At 34.0% G+C, this 20,908-nt stretch overlaps 1 protein-coding gene across 6 annotated transcripts in view; it reads left to right on the top strand.

Annotated features, from left to right (window-relative positions):
• The window catches only part of LRBA (LPS responsive beige-like anchor protein), a 687,888-nt gene that overhangs the window by 497,424 nt on the left and 169,556 nt on the right, over positions 1-20,908 (top strand). For all 6 annotated transcript variants that reach the window (XM_057725704.1, XM_057725703.1, XM_057725702.1 and 3 more), the window contains one exon: positions 1,977-2,089. In XM_057725704.1, the coding sequence (XP_057581687.1) occupies positions 1,977-2,089 (113 nt within the window). The remainder of the gene's footprint in view (positions 1-1,976; positions 2,090-20,908) is intronic.

Below are 20,908 nucleotides of genomic sequence, written 5' to 3'. Positions count from 1 at the left end.
GCGTAGTGTGGAGAATTGGATGTTCAGGGCTCACATTGAAAAAGTCTAAAATTTATCAGTTAGGAAGATACTGATCTGAGGGTCCTTTGAGGGAAAGGAATAAAGAAAGTTTGAACAGTTATGTGAAATTTAGTAGGGATTATATAACTAGAGACTGAAAGGATTTTTAAGTAGTAGTGAGAGACAACAAACTTATGTAACAAGTTTAAATGGACCTGTTTTGCATGTGCTAGATCAACTAACACCTAGACTGAATGCCCAGTAATAATTATGGATAGCATTTATGAAATGGTCTGCTCTCAAATAGCTTTTAGTGTGCCTGTAGTGTCTTTTAAATATATCCCCTGGATATTCTTTTTAAAGAAGAGAATCAGTAATTTGTTTTGGATGGTTTTTATATACACTAGAGGCTGGAGCAGTCTCATGTTATTTAATATTTCTTTTACAGTATTATCTGTGATACATATAGGTTCTCATGATATTGTGACACATTTCCCAAAAGACAATCAGTAGGCTTTCAGTAACTATATATTGAATTTAACTTAATAAAAGTCTGTTCACAATGAGCAGGTGCATACTCTTTTTTTGTAAGTACAATAAACTTGATTATTTAAGCAGATAGGCTAAGAAGAGGATTTTAGTGTTTACTAACATCTTGATCAGAAGGAGAGAAAAATGCAGGAGAAAGGGGACATCAAAATAGACTGCCTTTTGCTGTGAAGTTTGGTTATTTTTTTCTGGGAGAAATTAAAATTGACAGAAAGATGTAGTGACATAATTACTTCTGAATTAAAATTGTCCTAGTTATTCATATTTTCTAAGACTATTTCCAGGTCAGTCAAGGAAGAGTTCTGTTAACTCTGTTAGGCCTCAAGCCCATGATGAATATAGTGAATAAAGTGTTAAAAACATCAAATCATAATGAAGGCTTAGATACCGAGAATCTGTGTGGAGAGCTACTGTAATACTCAGATGTATATTGATGTGACATCTGTATATATTTGAGAACGAGAAAAGAATGGAGATGATAGAATACACTGTAAGAAAGGAATTCAAACATATTAATATCCTTGTCTACCTTGTATTTTAGCCATAAAAGTCTGTTCACATTAAATCTAACTAAAAATGGGTTATAGACCGGTAAAGTGGTGGAGTCAAACACCAGCATTTTTACTCCAGAAACAATGACGTCATCCACGGTGCTGCCTCCCTAAAGTGATATCCAGAAAACTGCTGTTTCTACATGGATGGGCTACCTCATCCTTTGTTTTGTTCATCTTTTTAGTAGACTTAAATGTGTCATTGAATGCCATTAGTTTAAAAGATGCATAGAAGAGTATGTGGCAGCATTTGGGAAGGGGTAAGCAGCGTTGACAGTACTGTGCATTATATTCAAAGGAACATAGAATTTGAAAGCTGTCACAGGAATTTCAGAGCTATTAAGAACAACCTGGTCATTTTACAGATGACTATGATTGCCCACAGGGGTTGAGTCGCTTAAACTTGGTTGGTTGGTTGGTTGGTTGGTTGGTTGGTTGGTTGGTTAATGGCAGAGAAAGGATTCTGGTTTTGAAAAACTCTATGAGATTGCAAATCTTTTTTTAAATTCTTGGGAAGATTATTTTATTTGGTACAGGCTTTCAACTAATAAAAAATAGTTCTGTAATTTATAAGAACATTAACGTAGGTACAGAGTTTCTGGATTTGAATATAGTTCGACCAGTACTAGTTGTGTGATTTGGGGCAAGTTACATAAACTTTTGTGCCTCGGTGTTTTTTTAATCTGTAAAATGGGGGTGATACTAATTTCATAGGGTTATTGTGAGAATTAAATGAAATAATGAAGAGATAGCACTGGGAACAATATCTGGCACTCAAAAATTATTCTTGTTACTTTCAGTAAAGAATATTCCTGAATGTTTATCATTTCATTTTATTATTCTAAATTAAGAATGACTTTTTTTTTTCTCTTCCAGGACGGAGTTACAATGACTTAAATCAGTATCCAGTGTTTCCCTGGGTCATTACTAATTATGAATCAGAAGAACTGGATCTTACTTTGCCAAGTAACTTCAGAGATTTGTCAAAGGTAATTTCTTAGTAATGATCTGAAATATTACTATCTTGCATATAAAAGTAAATTGGATTATCTTTATTTTCACATCACTTTTAAAAAATCTTTTTAATATTGTTATAATTTTAATATATTTATCTTTTAAATGTATTTTCATTATTCTCAAATATGAAATAGAAGAATTTAATATGCATGATAAACTTGATGACAAAATATTAACAGTTATATTTCTTTCTGCATATACATTTAAGAAGATATTATTCCCAAACATCTACTTCTTCTAAGGGTATCAGTACTTCATAAAAGATGAAGAACATCATGGAAACTTCTCACAAGTACTCTTGTAAAAAGACAAGTAACCCCACATGGCACCATGTCTCCTAACTGATCTCCCTCTTCCTCCTGCCCTTTTCTGATCCATTCCTCACTACAACAGAATGGATCCTTTTAAAATCTAATTTTGAATTCCATAAATTCAGTACTTAAACCTTTCTTGACTTCTCATTGAATGCAGAATGAATCTTTCCCAACTCCACACTTTGTTTTCTCTGCCTTGAATGTTTGTCTCACTGCTCTGTGAGTGGCTGACTGTCTCAGTCCTTTAGGAACACCTCCCTATAGAGACCATTACTGATTCCTTCCTTCCTCTCTTTCCTTCAGAGCACCTAAAATATCCTGCATTTTACATGTTCTTCTACCTACTTGTTTTGGTTTTTCTTGTGTCCTCCACTAAACTCCATAAAATAGAGTTCTCATTCACCATTATTTCTCCCTTGCCTAGTACAGGACCTGCCATTCAATAAATGTGTTAAATGAATTAGATAATAAAATATGCATGACATTTCCCCCAAGTTCTAAAAAATTAATTTTAACTGTCTTAAAATTAATGTGTTTTTAATTTTAGAATGTGTAAAACATGTAAAAAAAACAAAAACTACCCCTAATTTACTGCCTATCATTAAGGAATAATTACCTTATATACACACACACACATACACACTGGTTTTTATATAAGTATTTTCTCATATCTTTAGATATTCTGTAAGAATTTTCCTTTTCTGTCCTGAGTTATCAATAAATAGAATATCCTGAATCATTTGGTGATAAAAAATGAGGTTTTATGGCTCTTTTTTTCTTTTTAGCTTTTTTTTTGTGGAGAATTCCAAGCACATATAGAAGGAGACAAAATGGCATAATACATTCTCATGTACCAATCACTCTACTTAAATAATTACAGCTCATGGTTACTCTTAATTTATCTTCATTCTCATTTTCTCTGCCCCTTCCTTTATTACTTAGAAGCAAATCCCAGACATTATATCATTCCATTCATGAATATTTCAATATATACTTTTAAAAACTCTTTTCAAAGTGCAACTGTAATACTGTTAGCAAACTTAAAATACTGAATTAACATTACTTTCTTCATATCACCAAATACCCAGTCGGTTGAATGGAACTGAATTACAGCTTTAATAATTGTGTTCAGTTTGTTTATCCCAATCAAGATCCAACAGGAACACATTGCAATCAATTGATACATCTCTTGAGTCTCTTTTTATTCTGTAGGGCTCTCTTTCATCTTTTTATTTTTATTTTTTTCTAATTTTTTAGTTTAAGGAGCACATTGTCTTGTAGATTTTCTCATAGTGTGGATACTGCTTATGTCATCTCTGTGGTACACACTACAGGTTCCTCTGTCTCCTGTATTCCTTATAAATTGGTAGTGGGTTCCAGAGGTTTATAAAATTCAGATTAGGTATTTTTGGCAAGACTGCTTCATAGGAAGTTATTGCATTCTTCTGTCAAAGAACATGTAATATCTAATTTACTTTTCTTTTGTCATATTAGCAACCATTGATATTTAATGCCTGGACTCATTAGTTCAGTGAGCACTGCAAAATCACAGTATGTAAATTCTGTCACTTTTATTTCATTTATTACTAGGAATCATTTTCTAAGAAGATACTTTCCTTCATCTATTATCAAGTTTTTCAATGGTACATAACATTGGAAAGGCAGGATAAACGTTTAATTCTTTTTATATACCAGTTTTTAAAACAATGAATTGGTTCCTGGCACACTCCAGTGAAACCTAACTTATTTAAAAAAATATATATATATATCTTTATGAACTCACACACTAAAATGTTTTTGATGTTTCAATCCACTGCAGTTCATATTTTTATTGGTGATCACTTGTTCCCGTTTTGACCATGGGAGCTTCTTCAAGTTGTTCCTGTGTCATTTTGATACAGTCTTAGTAGTCTTTGAAAACTTCATGCTCTCTGTTATGACAAGGTGCTCTAGTCTTAACCCTTGCATTTCTGACCCAGTTCTAGAATCATTTATGTCTTCAAGAAACCCTAGTGGGAGCCCTTTTAAATGGAAATATATGTGAAACCCACGGTTTGGTCTATTGTGCTTGTTGCTACTGGATTTGTGATTATTTCTAGGCCCTTTTAGAAAGACCTAGGAAAAAATTTAAGATGAAATGCATCATGAGTTGAAACTGACTCCTCCAATTTAAATTTAGTATCATATTTCTTTTAACATATAAGGAGTGCTGAATCCCTGCTCCCATCTGTTCAGATGGGCAGGAGGTCCAATCTTTTTCCTAAAGCCGTTTCCTTAGAAATTCCTAGCAATACCTGAAGAACGTTTATGTATTCCACAGATCTAACTTGGAGGTTCTTTTTTGCCTTTCCCCTGCCTCTACCTTGAACCCTTGTTGCTCCCTTGTCCTTCTAGGTCACTCTGAAGTTCTCAGAACATTAGACTTCTTGCTCGTAGTGCTGACTTCTTCCAAGCATATATCAGACATAGTCCTTTCCCTTAACTGTTTCAAATCCATTTTAGGTCACAGTGCTAAGTATTTAAATAAAGCTCTACTGAGTACCCAATCACAGCAGAAGTACAGGCTCTAAGTGATTTATAGTCTCATCCTGAGGATCACTGCCTACTTTCTGCAGATCCCCACGCGACAGGTGCCAATTCACTCACCATATCCAGTTTCCTCTGCGTGGAATCCAAGGACTTCCATGTTTCTGATGTCAGAGGGAAAGTGTTCCCTTCTTCACCTATCTCAGGTGTTAGAAATGTCTGGGGGTAACTCTTAACCTGTATCCACAGGATATAATCTGCTTCTTCACACAGTCCGGTCGCAGTCGTCATCAGTGGTGTCGGCACGAAGGTTAACATTTTCATCATGACAAACAGTGGTGTTTAGGTCCTGGCCATTGCTTCTTTGATCACAGCCTCGTCTGTCTCTGCCCACGTCTTTGCTGCAGTCATCTGATCCGATATTGCATCATGTTCTTTCACCTCTTGTGCCTTTGCTGTTGCTCTTCCCTGCGTTGAAAATTTTGTCTTCCATGTGTAAAATTGTATACTTCTACTTTAATACAGTACATAATTTATTCTAATTTTACATTTCCGTCTCTGTGTTTCCTATTAAGGGAAATCATTGAATAGAAAGATTTGGTTTTTTAAATTCCTGTGTTTCTGGTACCTGGTATAAGTACGTAGAATTAAGAAATTGTAGAGGTTTGTATATCTCCTTTTTCACTTTTAAAGGAGAGTTTTCACTTTCAAAAGAAAGCCTTATTTGCAGATTACCTATCAGATATGGGATTAATATGTAGACTATATAGAGAACTCCTAAAACTCAATAACAAAAACCAAACAACCTGATGCAAAAATGGGTGAAGAACTTTAATAGCCAGTTCTCCAAAAAAGTTATACAGATGGCCAATGAACAGATGAAAAGGTGTTCAGCATTACTGTTGTTAGGAAAATGTGTATCAAACCCACAGTGAGATACCATTTCACCAGCAGGATGGCTTTAATTAGAAAAAATAAAATAAACATAGTAACAAGTATTGGTGAAGATGTGGAGAACTTGGAACCCTTGTGCACTGCTGGTGGGAATGTAAAATGGTGACACTGGTATGGAAAAAAGTATTGCAGTTCCTTCAAAATAAAAATAGAATTACCCTAAGATCCAGCTATTCCACTTTTGAATATATACCCAAGAGAATTAAAAGCAGAGATGCAAAGAGGTATTTGAATACCCATTTTCATATTTATAACAGTATTATTTACAATAACCAAAAGATGGAAGCCATCCAAGTATCCGTTGATGGATAAGTGAATAAACAGAATGTGGTACACATATATAGTGGAATTTTGTTCAGCCTTAAAGCGCAAGGAGCCTCTGAGACATGCTACAATATGGATGAACCTTGAAAACATCATGCTAAGTGAAATAAGCCATTCACAAAACGACAAACTGCATGAGTTCACTCATGAGGTATTTAGAGTAGTTGAATTCATAGGGACAGTTAGTAGAATGGTGGTTGCCAGGGCCTGGTGGGGAGGGAGAAATGAAGACTCATTTAATGAGTGTAGAGTCTCAGTTTTGCAAGATGAAACAGTTTCTGGAGATGGAAGGTGGTGATGGTTGCACAACAACCTGAATGTGTTTAATGCCACTGAACTGTACACTTAAAAGTGGTTAAAATGTTAAATTTCACGTTATGTATATTTTAACATAATTAAAACAACAAAAAAAGAGGCCAATAAGGGGAGAAAAAGAGGTAATTAATAAACTAGACACAAAATAGAGGTTTAAAAAAGCGCTGGCATGTTTCTGCTTTTGCTTCTCTTTGATCACCTTGAGAATAAGCTCAGGGTAACTGGTTGAAGGGTCAAGACTGACACGTGGAGGATGGCTGAGCTGTGTGAGCTGAGGCCATCCTCCCCGAGCCAGCCCTCAGCTGACCACAAACATATGAGCAGGCACAACCAAGAGCAGCCAGATGTGGCCCAGAGCAGCCGACCTTCCCAGGTGACCCACTGACTATGAGAAGTAATAAATGGATAAATTATTTTTTGTTTTGGGTTTTTTTTTTTTTTTTTTAAAGAAAAAAGAGGAAAGCCTTACTTACATTTAGGTATCGTATTTGTTCTAAGACCCTGTAACTTGTCACTGGAATCTGTAGAACTCTTTTGTCTAATAAATGAGGACTGTATTAGTTTGACTTGTGTAGTGAGCCATGCAGTAGGTCAATAGTAAAAACTGGACAGCTCTTTAATTCTCAGGCTGTTATATCCTACTCTCCCTCCTTTATTTGAATTTTATGTAAGTAAAAGTAAAGATCTCATTTTTCATTGTTGTTAAAATGTAAAATTAGCTTCACAAAATGAATATATAATCTTTCTAGACATCGAGAAGAATTGTCCTTTTTTCTTTAAGCTGAATCCTTCAGCTTGGACTTATTAAGATGTCTTGTGCTTTAGAGGACTTCTTTTATTTTTATGCTCTTTATTGGAGTATAATTGCTTTACACTGTTGTGCCAGTTTCTGCTGTACAACAAACTGAATCAGCTGTATTTATACATATATCCCCATATCCTCTCCCTCCGTGACTCCTTCCCACCCTTCCTATCCCACTCCTCTAAGTCATCACCAGTCATCGAGTTGATCTCCCTGTGTTGTGCAGTAGCTTCCCACTGGCTGTTTTACATTTGGTGATGTATATATGTCAGTGCTACTCTCTCACTTCATCCCAGCTTCCCCTTTGCACACCCCACCCCTGTCCTCTAGTCCGTTCTCTGCACCTGCATCTTTATTCTTGTCCTGCCACTGGGTTCATCAGTACCCTTTTTTAAAATTCCATATATATGTGTTAGCATACGGTATTTGTTTTTCTCTTTCTGGTTTACTTCACTCTGTATGACAGACTCTACGTCCATCCACCTCACTACAGATAACTCAATTTCATTCCTTTTTATGGCTGAGTAATATTCCATTGTGCCACATCTTCTTTCTCCATTCATGTATTGATGGGCATTTAGGTTGCTTCCATATCCTGGCTATTGTAAATCAGAAGGCTTTTTGTTGGCTCTTTGAAATGCAGTGAGTAGTTAGATGGATTGTGAACAAGGTGCATATTTACGTCTTGATGGAACAGTTAGTAATGATAAGTGGTAGGCTATTTGGATCTTTCTGCTGAGGCTGTATTTCTCTCTTCTGCCATCACTGTTGCTGAACAAGAGCTCCCATAACCCTATTACCTCATCTTACTACTTCCTTGCCAAAACCCTCCATTCTCTGACCCTCATCTTTGTTCTCTATTCCACTAAAAATCTTACATGACCAGAAGCAAGCCTTCAAAACAATTCTTTTAAAGTAGGTCCTATGAGTTTTTTCACTGTGAGAATCCAATGAAATAGTATCAGCAAAATGCTGTTATTATTTGCCAGCTAAACAGAATCTCTTACTAAAATTGAATCTTATCTGTATGTTACAACTGTTTCCAAGGAACTTGCCAAATACTTTTGCTAGGTATGTAAAACACTTTTAACTCATGCCTTTATAACTTATCTTCTGTATGTGGTAAATAAGGTTATTTTTATGCCCCGCTAGACGACCAATAGTAATTTTGCTTTTTTTTATTTCGGGGAGGAGGCTCAAAGCCAAATCAAATGAGTCATTTTCATTACTCTCTATTACAAATGTCCATGTCCACTCTGCAAAGACGTAAAAATATCACTTTTGTGATTTGGTGCCTTTAATTATAGTAGTATCCATTTTTATATTATGAGATTTTGTGAAAGAATTGTATTTTGTGCTGAGGAAGGAATATTTATAAAGAGTATTTTCAACAAGAGCTGAGTAGCACTTAATTGGATAGCCAACAGTAGTGGATTAGCAGAGCTGGAAAGAAGTGGGGAGATCTAATAGTCAACCACATAACTGACATCTCCTTTCCTATAAAGCAGCAGCTGTTTAAGTGCTACAAAAGTCATTCAAGTTCATGAAAATGGAAGTCTACTAGTACTAATTGTTTCCATTAAATATTAATGGAAATAAATGTGTTTGGAATTAACTACATTATTTTAAGTGAAATAAGCATTACAGGTATTTGAAAATTATACTTTGCATGTGTAAAATTGTTTACTTTATAAAATGTATCTCATTCCTATTGGTATTAAAGTCTGCCGTAATGTTTACAGCGTGATTCCATTTTCAAATATCTGTTTGCACACATATTTTCAGGAATGCATCACATGCATAAAATGAGCTGTATCTGTATGAAAAATGATCACAGTAGAAGTATATTGAAGTTTGTCCCATAGTGTACATTTAGCAAACATTACTGTTTGTTTAATTAAACTTATGAAATCGAAGAAAACGTGTTGCAAAGCTTATGCAAAACATAAACAGATCTTACCCTCATTCTTAAGTATATAGCCTGATTAGTTTTAAAATGCATTGGATTATTTATGCACGTTTATGTCCATCTAATTTCCTCAAAGCTGGTTTTCAGAGGAGTTTTAGTAGCTTTGATACAAAGCTACATTTTTATTTGGTAATCTCTTCCATGTTGAACGGGGAATTCTCTTTCTGAATCTGAATAAATGTAATCAACACCCCTTCTTCTGTATTATTTTTCTGATCATTCTCTTCAGAAAGAAAAAGTCTGAATGGGACAATGTAAAAAAGTCTTCTTAAAGGTATACAATTTTATGTATGGTAGTTCCTTATAATAATTACAATATAGTATTGTCAGTCCATTGAGAAGATCAAATCTATTTTAGTCTGAAAATCACAATGAAAATTTAATATTTTCTCGTATTGAGAAACTCCTCGTTTAACATAATGGTTTAATATATTCTTTTAAATCTGAAAAAAAGTAGAGATCAGTTTTGAAGTTGATTTATTTTCCTCCACTTTCCCCTTTCTTTCATCACTAGTTTAAATAAAATTCTGACTGATGAGAAGACAGACCTGACCATGTATAAACTTTGGAGTGACATTAATCCATATTTTACAAATATACACTGATTTTTGTATTTTGAGCACTTCCTTGGAAGAGATAAGAACATTTTCTTTTTGTCTTTTCTTTATAAGAAGTTAGAATTAGGACAGGAGTATATTTACAAAATGTCATACCATAAAAACAAATTAGGATGGCTGTTTCAGTACCAGGGCTTCCTTGGTGAATTAGTAAGATTTTTTTGTTCTATAGTGATTTATTTTTTTTCCTTAGTAGGAGACTGATTGTGTAAGCCAATTTTCTAAATGAGGAAAATCAAGATAATCAGTACAATCATTTCTTTTCTAATTGATGAACATAGTTATTTTGGAATATTTAATGTGTATATGTGGATACCTATTCCAAAAAACAAGTACGTTGTTAGACTGAAATGCAGTAGATAACCATCCATTTCCAAATGAAATCTTGCAAATGAAAACTCAGCTATAAATTTCAGAAGGTAGGCCCAACCCACTTTATTACTGTTAACTAATGTTTATTAAGGATTTACTATATGCCAGACTCTTATTTAAGTATATCACGTGTGTTCATTCTTTTAACCCTCATAAAGACCTTCTAAGATCAGTAAAGTTCTTGTTGTCTTTTACAGGGGGAGAAATTGAGGTACCATGAGGTTAGCAAGTTGTACATAGTCATACAGCTAGTGGATAGAACCAGAATTTAAACACTGTGCAGTTCACAAGTAGCATTTTAAAAAAGGCATAGAATAGTATAGCATTATATTAAAAAAAAGAAAATAATGTGCCTCATGTATGACTCTTCTGCTTAAGGGATGTGAGTGTGTGTGTGCGCACCTGTGCTTCTGGGCTCTGATTTAAAGTGACAAGTTTCTTACTATGAGTTTTGGTCCAGGAAGCTTTGGAAACAGTGCAATATGCTATACTGCTTCCTATGCTTAGGATCATTTGCTAAGTGTGTCTTAATGTTATTTTATCAACTTGCTTTTCACCTCTCATGCTGAAATGCATGGTAAGATACAACCAGCATTCTACTGCTTGAAAAAGGAAAGCTTTTCCCAATTGCCTACTCCTGGTGTTTGTCCCAGGTTATGCCCCAAGCTTTTTTGACTAAGCCTGTTTTATGAAAAAGTTGAATGGTTAAATCTAGAGAATACCTGATGCCTGATGTTACTACTCAAGCATTTATTTGTTTTTTTCATTTATTGATTGTTCATTGAGTAATAGTGTGTGCCAGGGACTCTTAGTTTCTGGGGATTAGATAGAATAAAATCTTTTAAGTTACTATTCTACTAAAAAATAAACTGAAGATTGGGGGAAAAAGCAGAACTGCCCAAGGTATAATCAAGTATTTTATATTTATTAGAGCTCACATTCTTAAAATGAAGGAAAATACTGAAAGAAAGAGTTCACGGTAGAAAAGAAAACTCATGCATTTTTCAACTTTGGAGTGCAAGCACAATGTGAGCTGTTGGCTTAAGAATCAAGAAAAGTAAATATTAGGGGAAAATGACCCTACACCTCTATCTCCTAATTCCTACCTTGCAGTGTAGGAATTTGAGCAAAGTTTACTATCATCAGATCTTCAGACTGTATTTGAAATTTTGGTCCAGTTTCCAGTAAATCATAGGTGTGTGTTTGTTTGTTTGTTTGTTTGTTTGTTTAAAACCTATCTTACAATGCTGTACCATCCACATGCTGTTAAACTAGCAGCTTTCATTACTCTAGTCTGGATCAAAATGTTTCTAAAGAGTACATTCTGAGATAACTGAAGAGAGCTGACTGACAAGGCTATCCTGAATTTATTTACTTGCTGATGAGTTGCTATTGTTTGGCTTTGTATTTATTGTGTTTTTTTCTCTCTCGCTTTGTTTAAAGCAAAAGTAGATGATTTCACCCCTCTGTCTCCTCTTTATCTTCTACCATTTGGTTGTGTGTTTTTATATGTGAGATATTTCTCCTAACACACACATTTAATATACAGCATTCGTCTTGACCTGGAATTGACTACCGACATTTAACTGTTGTTGATCAGACAGCACTTCTTTATCTCTCTAAGTTTTAAGTGCTGTTTCTGACGAATGCCAGTCCTTTTAGTGGGCTCTGTAACAGATATACTGGGAATCAATATACCATCTAGATGTCACAGAGGGAAAAGAACACTCTTTTTTGGATGGAGGGGCAATATTGTTTTAAAATGATAGGCGTTGCAACTTTTACTGTTTTTCTCTTTATTGGGCTCCAGTCAAAACCAAAAGAATTCAAACTCAAAAAGATAAAATAACCTTATGGTATTGTAATGGTAAATAATGGATCTTAAAGTAATTAGATAAAATATAAGTACAGAGAAAGAAATTTTAAATTACCTCACACTTGACTTTTTTTTATTGGCTGACAAAATATATTAAAAATACTTTAATCTTGGCATCAAATATACTGTTATATGCCACATTACATTGGCATATATTATACATAATATAATTACATGTATATTACATTCCCTGGCCTTGGGGAGTTTATAATCCAAGCAGCAAAAGAATGATATTGGGAAAATTTAGAATCTTTTTATGGGATTGTGAGGGAAGCCCTAGTAGATGCCTTTAACAGACATTTTATATATGCGCCCTTCTTTAATCCCTTCAGTGACACTGTAAGGAATGTGTTATTATCTTTATTTCACACGTAATGAAACTAACATGTAGTGAGGTTAAGAAGCTCTCCAAGGTCATATATTTTCCAAGTGTTAAGACTAGGATTTGATCTCAGGTCTCTCCCTATCACTGAACCGGTAGAGTTTAGGTATAACCAGAAAAAATAGTTTAGATTGAATACTTGCATTTATAGCTACTTCTTTTCAAAATGCAACTACTTTTACCTTTATCTTGGCAAAAAGACTAGAGGTTTACTTTTTGGAGAAATTGTACCAGAGAAGTTTCTTATTTGAGAACCACAAGAACAGGAGAGGGAGAGTTGAAGGGTAAAGAGTGGAAAACAGGAGGATTAACAGAAAGCTTTAAGTACTGAATGGTGAAGGCCCCCAGACCCCTTTTGCTGTCGTGCTGTCAAAACTCCAACAGCCAGGCTTGTACCAGCCCCCTCCGTGAGATAGAAAATTATGTTACTCTTTGGACATATTGACTGGCTCAACAGAAAAGACCTGTAAAGTACGGACATTTAGGGATCCTACTTGGAGCCCACCTAATTTCCCTTCAGTGAAGTCTACCCATCACATGCTGCTTATACTCAAGGTACTTCAGTCAGCTCTTTCGTGCCTCATTCTTAAAAATGAAGGTACGACCAAGTATTACCAAACATTTAAAGACAGTCTTCAATGTGAAGGACAAGAGAGACTAAATCGTATAGAAAAATAAAAGAAACCAGAAGAAACAAAGACAATATATGAAGCAGAAGAAGCCTTTAAAACAATACAAGAATAAATACCCTCACAGAGAAAAACTATTGCATTAATAGAAAAAGAAAATGATGCCATAGAAAGTAGAGTGTAAGTGCAGATGTTTTCTAAAAGGAACATCCAAAATGAAAGGGGAAATAGCCTGGAAAGATAAAATTCGAGAACCAGAGTAGGAAATTTTTGGATTTAGATAGACCTGTGTCAGCCTGCCTCCATTTGTTAGGAAGGGACCTTTAGCAAAGTACTTAATTTGGGGAATCCTATATAGAAAACTGCTTTTTATATAGTATTTGTATATACTGAAGAAAATTTTTCATAGGTACACTGACATTTTAAAACTCTAAATTATCACATGTTCAGTGTGATATATTTTGTTTAAAATATTGCTATGCAACTCTTTCCCCACAATTTAAAATTAAGTTTAGCTAGCTGTGAACACACACACACACACACACACACACACAGCACGATATATTGTGGTGTATTTAGAGGATTTGCTGAAGTTTTATTTTTAAATTAGGAAAACAATCTATTGATTTTGTATGACTATTTTTTTTAATTTGCATTTTTAAAGTATTAGCACTCTGTATAGCAGATTTGCTTTTTTTTTACTAGAAGTCACCTAGTGGAAGTTTTTATATGACTCTAACAGAGGTTAAGCCTATACTTAGTTTAAGCAGCCTTCAATGACATTGTTTTTTTAACATTAGTCAGAAAATGATAAACTGAAGTAACTGAAATGGATTGTGGTTAATATTACTGTCAGGGAGATGAATAATCTTGACAGGTACCAGCAACACACTGCCAGTCCAGTAATCCTTCTCAAAGTTAAGTATTCTCAAATCATCCTAACTTAACTGTGGTATGAAGTGATCATTTATTATTGTTTATAAATGAATTGTTTTATTTACATAGCATTACCAGTTTTATCCCACAGTACTTCCTATTTTCTTAGTTTAGTGCTAGGTGTACTAATTTGGGTAGATACCGAGTAAGGAATATACACTTACCATAAATTCACATAAAAATTGTTTTCGAAATACCTAGAAAAAAATTTTTTTAAGTTGGATTAGTAATGGTTTTATACTTCTGATTCCAGGCTGGAGTATTTTTTTTTTTTTTTAAGAGAGTAAATATAGTAGGAAGACATTTAAAAAACCTGTTATGTTTGTAGCTTTCTTTATATATTTGTGTCAACTTCTCATTCTTATATTTCCCTGTGACAGTCAAAACATTTTATGTGAATATGTAATAGTCTGCTTTTTATAGTTGATAAAGTAGTAACATTTCTTTTAGTCACATGTCCTCATTCCTGTCCAAGTCTTTATTCTGTAGATCCATTTATTAAAATAAGCACATTTTTTTCAGCTTAAACACCAGTTTATAATACCCTGTTATATTGAATAAATGTTTTTATTCAAATAATTGATTATTAAACATTTTCTGGGTACCTTTTGTAGCCATTGTTCTGAGAAGGTGAGTGAAATAGTTCCTACTTTTAAAGAGTTTTAGGACCAAATGACCATTATATAGAAACCATTTATGCAAGAATAGTTTTATTTCTGTGTGACCGTGACACATTTTTATGTGACTGTGAAACATTTTATTTCTATATGATTTAACTTTAGACTGTCCCACCTTCAGAAAAGGAATTTTTTTTAAAAATGTGAATTCCGGATTTATAATGTTAACCAGCCAGTGTTTTGAAAATCTGAATGGTACCTCTCTGAAATATAGACAAGGTAATTAGAAGACATTCATAGCATTCAGAATTGTATCATTTACAACTCCATTGTTTAATGCCCTTTATAAACTTGAGGTGTCATCCTCTTTCGGCCATCTTTCCAGGATTCTGTTCTAGGACCTGTTTTGTTTGACAGTTTCATCAGTATTACAGATTGATACAAAGTTTTAAATCATTTTTCAGAATGAAATACTCCATGTAAAATATTTGAGTGAAATATAAAGAAAAAAATGTGACGTCTTACATTTAGGCTTGGCATTCAGAAGCAGGAAGAAAAGAGGATGAAGATAAGTCAGAGTTCGAAATACAAATGGCAGTAATCTTATTGGTAGGAAGGAGGATAAAAATGTAGCAGTTGTTCTCAACCTGTAGCCTTCGGTCACTTGAAGGGAACTATGGGTTTATTGCAAGATGCCTGTGAATTCACATATACATGTATATATTTGAGAGACTGCCTCGCCGAAAAAGTTAAAAGCTGTAGATTTAGATTATTCAGTTGACTACCTGCTTATTATTACCTAACAGTGATTTGACTTTTCTAAAAACAAATTGTGTCAAACATAATTATTATTACCCTCTTATATTGTTGCTACTGATACTACTTATTTTTATATATAATCTATCATAGTTGCAAGATAACAGTTGAAGTTCATTTTGTACAAATGCAAGTCCAGTTCTTCCAACACCATTTGTTGAAAAGACTTTTTTTCTTTTTCTTCCATGAATTGCCTGGGAACCTTTGTTGGAATTAAATTGACCATATATGTGTGGGTCTATTTCTAGACTCTGTTCTGGTCAATCAATTAGCATATCTGTCCTTATATCAATACCACACTGTCTTGTTTACTGTGGCTTTATAGTTAGTCATAAAATCAGGTGATGTGAATACAACTATGTCTTCTTTTTCAAGATTGGTTTTTGGCTACGGTAGGTTTTCTTTTTTTCCCATATAAATATAGGAATCAGCTTGTCAGTTCTGAGATATTGATTGGTATTACACTTAACCGGTAGGCCATTTTTCTAAAAATGATCTATTAGCAATATTGACTCTTCCATTCCATAAATGTGGTTTATCTTCCATTTGTTTAGCTTTTCTTTAATTTCTCTCTAATGTTTTGTGGCGTTTAGTAAACAATTCTTGTACATATTTTGTTAATTTACCCTTACATTTTTCATGTTTTCTATTGTTACAAAACTTTCAATCCCAATTGTTCATTGCTAGTATATGGGGACACAATTGAATTGTTTACATTGACCTTGTGTTTTACAACCTTCCTGGGCTCAATTATTCATACCAGCAGCCTTTTTGTAGACTTTGGGACTTCCTACATCTCCAAATGTATACTTACTGCATTATATAATGTTGACTAGAAGTGCTGAGAGTGCCTTGTCTTTGATCTTAGGGCAAAAGCATTTACTCTTTCATCATTAAATATGATAGTAGCTAAAGGTCTCATATGTTTCTATTGTTTTTTCTGTTTTTAGTTTCTGTGATCTTTGCTTCCCTTATTGTTTTTCTTTCTACTTGATTTGGATTTAATTTCTCCTATTTTTTAGTATCTTAAGGTGGAAGCTTTAAACTATTGATTTTAAACCTCTTTTTCTTTCTAATATAAGCATTTAATGGTACACATTTTTCTCAAAGCACTGATTTTGTAAGGTCGAACAAATTTTTCTATATTGTGCTTTCATTTTTAGTCTATTCAAAACATTTTCTAATTTTCCCTGTGACTTTGTCATTGTCCCATAAATTATTTAGAAGAGTATTATTTCCTTTCCACAGATTTGAGGATTTGTCAGTTGTCTTTCTCCTGTTGATTTCTAGTTTAATTCCATTATGATTGGAGAACATACTTTGTGTGACTTCGGTCCTTTTAAATTAGTTGAAATTTGGTTTATGGCTCTGAACATGGTATATATTGGTTAATGTTTTATGTGCATCTGAAAACAATACATTCTCATCTGTTGTTACATAAAGTGTTGTATACATGTCAGTTAGGTTAAATTGGTTGACAGTATTGTTAATATCTTTTATATCCTTGCTAATTTTATGTTTTTCCTGTTGATTACGGAGAAAGGAGTGTTGACTTCTCCAACCATAATTTAGATTTGTCTGTGTCTTTTTTCATTTCTCTCAGTTTTTGTTATATAAATTTTTAGCGTTTATTTTTGGGTACATGTTATGAGTTGAATTATGTCTCCTCAAAAGATACATTGAAATCCTGACCCCTAGCACCTGTGGATCTTATTTGTAAATAGGGTCTTTGCAAATGCAATGAAGTTAACAAGAGGTCATTAGGATGTGCCCAATTCCAATATGACTGATGTTTTCATAAGAAGATGAAAACACTACATTAAGACAGACATCAAAGGAAAGAACACCATGTAGTGATGAACATAGAAATTGGAGTTATGTTGCCACAAGGAGGCTACAAGAAGCTAGAAGAGGCAAGGAAAGATCCTCCCCTAGAAGCCTCAAAGAGAGCATGGCTCTGCCAGCACCTTATTTTGGACTTCTAACCTCCACAATTGTGAGAAAATGAATTTCTGTTGTTTTAAGGCACATAGTTTGTGGTACTTTGTCAAGGAGCTCCAGGAAACTAATACAGTGCATACACATTTCAGATTGTTATGTTTTCCTTATAAATGAATCCCATTGTCTTTATGTAATGTCTTCTTTCATACCTGATAATAGTCTGTGTTCTGAAATCTACCTTTTCTGATGCTGATATAGATATGACAGTGTTATTTTGATTATTACTTGCAGTATCCTTTTCTATCATTTTTTTAAACCTGTCTGTGGCTTTATTTTTTTAATTTCTTTTCTGTGGACAATATATAATGCAGGCTTACTTTTATATCCATTCTGATAACCTCTGCATTTTAATTGAGTTGTTGAGACCATTCACACTTAATGTAATTTTCAGTAGTCAGTTTAAATATACTTTCTCGCCATCTGCTTTTTATCCCTTATATCAGTTCTTTGTATCTTGTCTTCCTTTATCTGTTTTCTTTTAGATTATTTTTATTCTATTTTATCTTCACTGCGGCTTGTTATTTATACCTCTTTATAAAAATTTAGTGCTTTGTTTATGGTTTGAAATATACATCTTTAACTTATGACAGCCTTTCTTCAAATAATACTATACCATTTCATGTATAGTTTTCAAACCTTAAAACAGTATACTCCTGTTTTCTCTATTCCATCCTTTTGGAATGAGAGCCCATTAAGAACTGTGTTTTGGTTTTTTGTTTTTTTTTCCTTTTTTTGCGGTACAGGCAGACCTTGTTTTGTTGTGCTTCACTTTATTCTGCTTTGCAGATACTGAGTTTTTTACGAATTGAGGCTTTGTGGCAACCCTGCCTTGAGCAAGTCTGTAGGTGCCATTTTTTCAACAGCATTTGCTCATTTTTTTTTGTATGTGTGTCATATTTTGGTAATTTTTGCGATATTTCAAACCCTCAACCATTAAAAAGGTTATGACTACTGAAGACTCAGAAGATGGTTAACATTTTTTTAGCAATAATGTATTTTTAAATTAGGGTACGTACATTGTTTTTTTAGACGTGATGCTATTGGATGCTAAATAAACTACGGTATAGTGTAAATATAACTTTTATATGCACCAGGAAACCAAAAAATTCATGTGACTCACTGTATTATGGTATTCACTTTATTGCAGTGGTCTGGAACCAAACCTGCCCTTTCTCTGAGGTATGCCTGTATCATCTTGTGGGTCTTGTGAATGCAAGCCTCATTAACTGTTAGGATGTGAGTTTTTTCTTATTTGCCAGAGGTGTAATAGTTGCTCATCTAGGTTTTAGATTTCTTTCAGAGGGAATTGTTCCATTTGTATCTGAATTTTCGGTTTATCTGTGGGAGGAAGTGAGTTCAGGAGCCTCTTTTGTCACTGTTTTGGACCAGAACTCCTGATTTTAATGGTCCTAATTGTTTTTTTAAGTGGATTGATGAATCTGCAAATGAATAGCTTTTGTTACAATAGCATTGAGCCTCTTGGGTGTTTGTCATTTTCATAGTTACTTAAACATCTTTTTGTTGTTGTTGTTGACCTTGGCTTGTTTAAGATTGTTTTTTGGGTTCTTTGGCATTGGGTTATCAGATTATTTTAATTGATTTATGTGCCTTTCTCAAACAGTTAAATGCCTATAGTGAAAGTCACTTATATGAACCATAGCTGAGTAACAGAGAACTGTGAAGGCATTGCAACTGAATCTACCAGTGTGAGCCTTTGAAATGATTTAGATTCTACATAAGTACAAGTCAAATGGAAAACTTTCTTTTTCCCAAGATGTGTTTGTTAAATTGAAATAGTATAGTGGGTATATGTTTAATGCCACTTAGAAGAAAGTGTGTTTTCAAGGGATTAAAAACTGCTCTGGTGCTTGAAAACAAAAGTGCTTATTTGTTAGCTCTAAAAGCCATAGTAGTGTGCCAATGAAATTTTTTTCTTGACAATATTAAATAAAATGTAGAGTGTGTGAAGACAAGTGTTGAATCATTTCAGCCATATATAGCACATGATGAAATACCCTAAAAGCCAAGGTTGAGTTAAAATGTTGATGAGTCTATTTGTTATATTTGTCACTTAAATAGAAGAGCTGCTACAACTGACACAAAATGTTGCTGCACCCGGTAACAGTGGCAACATTGCTTAAATGACAGAGGCTCTTCTTTTATTTTCTTCTCCTTGGGGTTGGGGTGGAAGGCAGGTGGTGGAGAGGCACAGAATAAAATTCATTGGCTTCTTTAAAAAGTTTTAGCAACACAGGGAATTAAAGGTTTTCATTTGGATTCATAGATGTGGGTATATAAACATAAAAATTGAGAGTAAAGTAAAGCAATAAACTTTGGTGACAATGCTTATCTTTTGTGTTCACTTTTTTAAAAGCTATTTTTGCCAAGTATTTTTCAGTGTCTCCAAGACAAAATATTCATCTCTCTCCCCCATTTGTGAAGCCTCCTGCTAAAGTGATATCCACACACATTATACGTAGGAATAAAAACATAATATTTTTTCAAAAGAGCATTTAATCTAAACCTCCCATGAAGGGATTCCAGTGGCCTTGCAGATTCAGCAGCAACACTTTCATCAATCCACGCAACCCGAATTATCCTAGGATTTACTAGTTGATGTAGTTAGGACTGACTCTGAATCTTGTCTCTGCCACTGTAGGTAACCAACCATTGATAGCCATTTAACTTCTCCCAGACTCAATTTTTTCACCTGTAAATTGGGAATACGAATAAGTTCTGTATGTTAAGGTGGTGTTGTAAATATAATGAGATAATTTATGTAAGACTCTTAGACCCTTCACTTATAGCCAGTAAATAGTTGCATTGTCATCAGATAAGAGTAGCCCCTTTAACCTGTTTAACATAGTTATTTCCTGTAATCTTCCTAAAACAAATCATTATTCTCTAACCAGGAATGACCATCTTTTATGATGTCACATTTCCTGATAGTTCACCCTCTTTCATCCTCTGAATTTGAAGTATTTTGCTTAATTTGTTCATGAGTCTCAAGTACCTTACACTTAATTAACAACATTCTTTTATTTAACCTGACATTTTTATAACATCAGATTCATATGACATTGAGTTCAGCCATTTTGTTGTCTTCTCCTTGTCCTCACTTCATAATCGCTCTTTTTCGATATCTATAGGCCTACCCTACTTCCAGAATAAAATAATGTGTAACCTCTTGGCCTGTATGCCCTCTTATAAGCTGTAGGATAGGCTTTATGTGTAGTCTTGAAATTGAAGGATATTTCCAGTTTTATAATCATACCAAATGAAGATAACATTGACGGATGGCTTTAGGCCAGTCATCTAGATCCTAAGCAAGATCCTAAAAG

The sequence above is a fragment of the Hippopotamus amphibius genome, chromosome 3 (assembly GCF_030028045.1).
Source record: "Hippopotamus amphibius kiboko isolate mHipAmp2 chromosome 3, mHipAmp2.hap2, whole genome shotgun sequence".
Taxonomy (NCBI): domain Eukaryota; kingdom Metazoa; phylum Chordata; class Mammalia; order Artiodactyla; family Hippopotamidae; genus Hippopotamus; species Hippopotamus amphibius.
The sequence above is the reverse complement of the archived record's forward strand: the minus strand, read 5'-3'. Positions and strand labels throughout refer to the sequence as shown.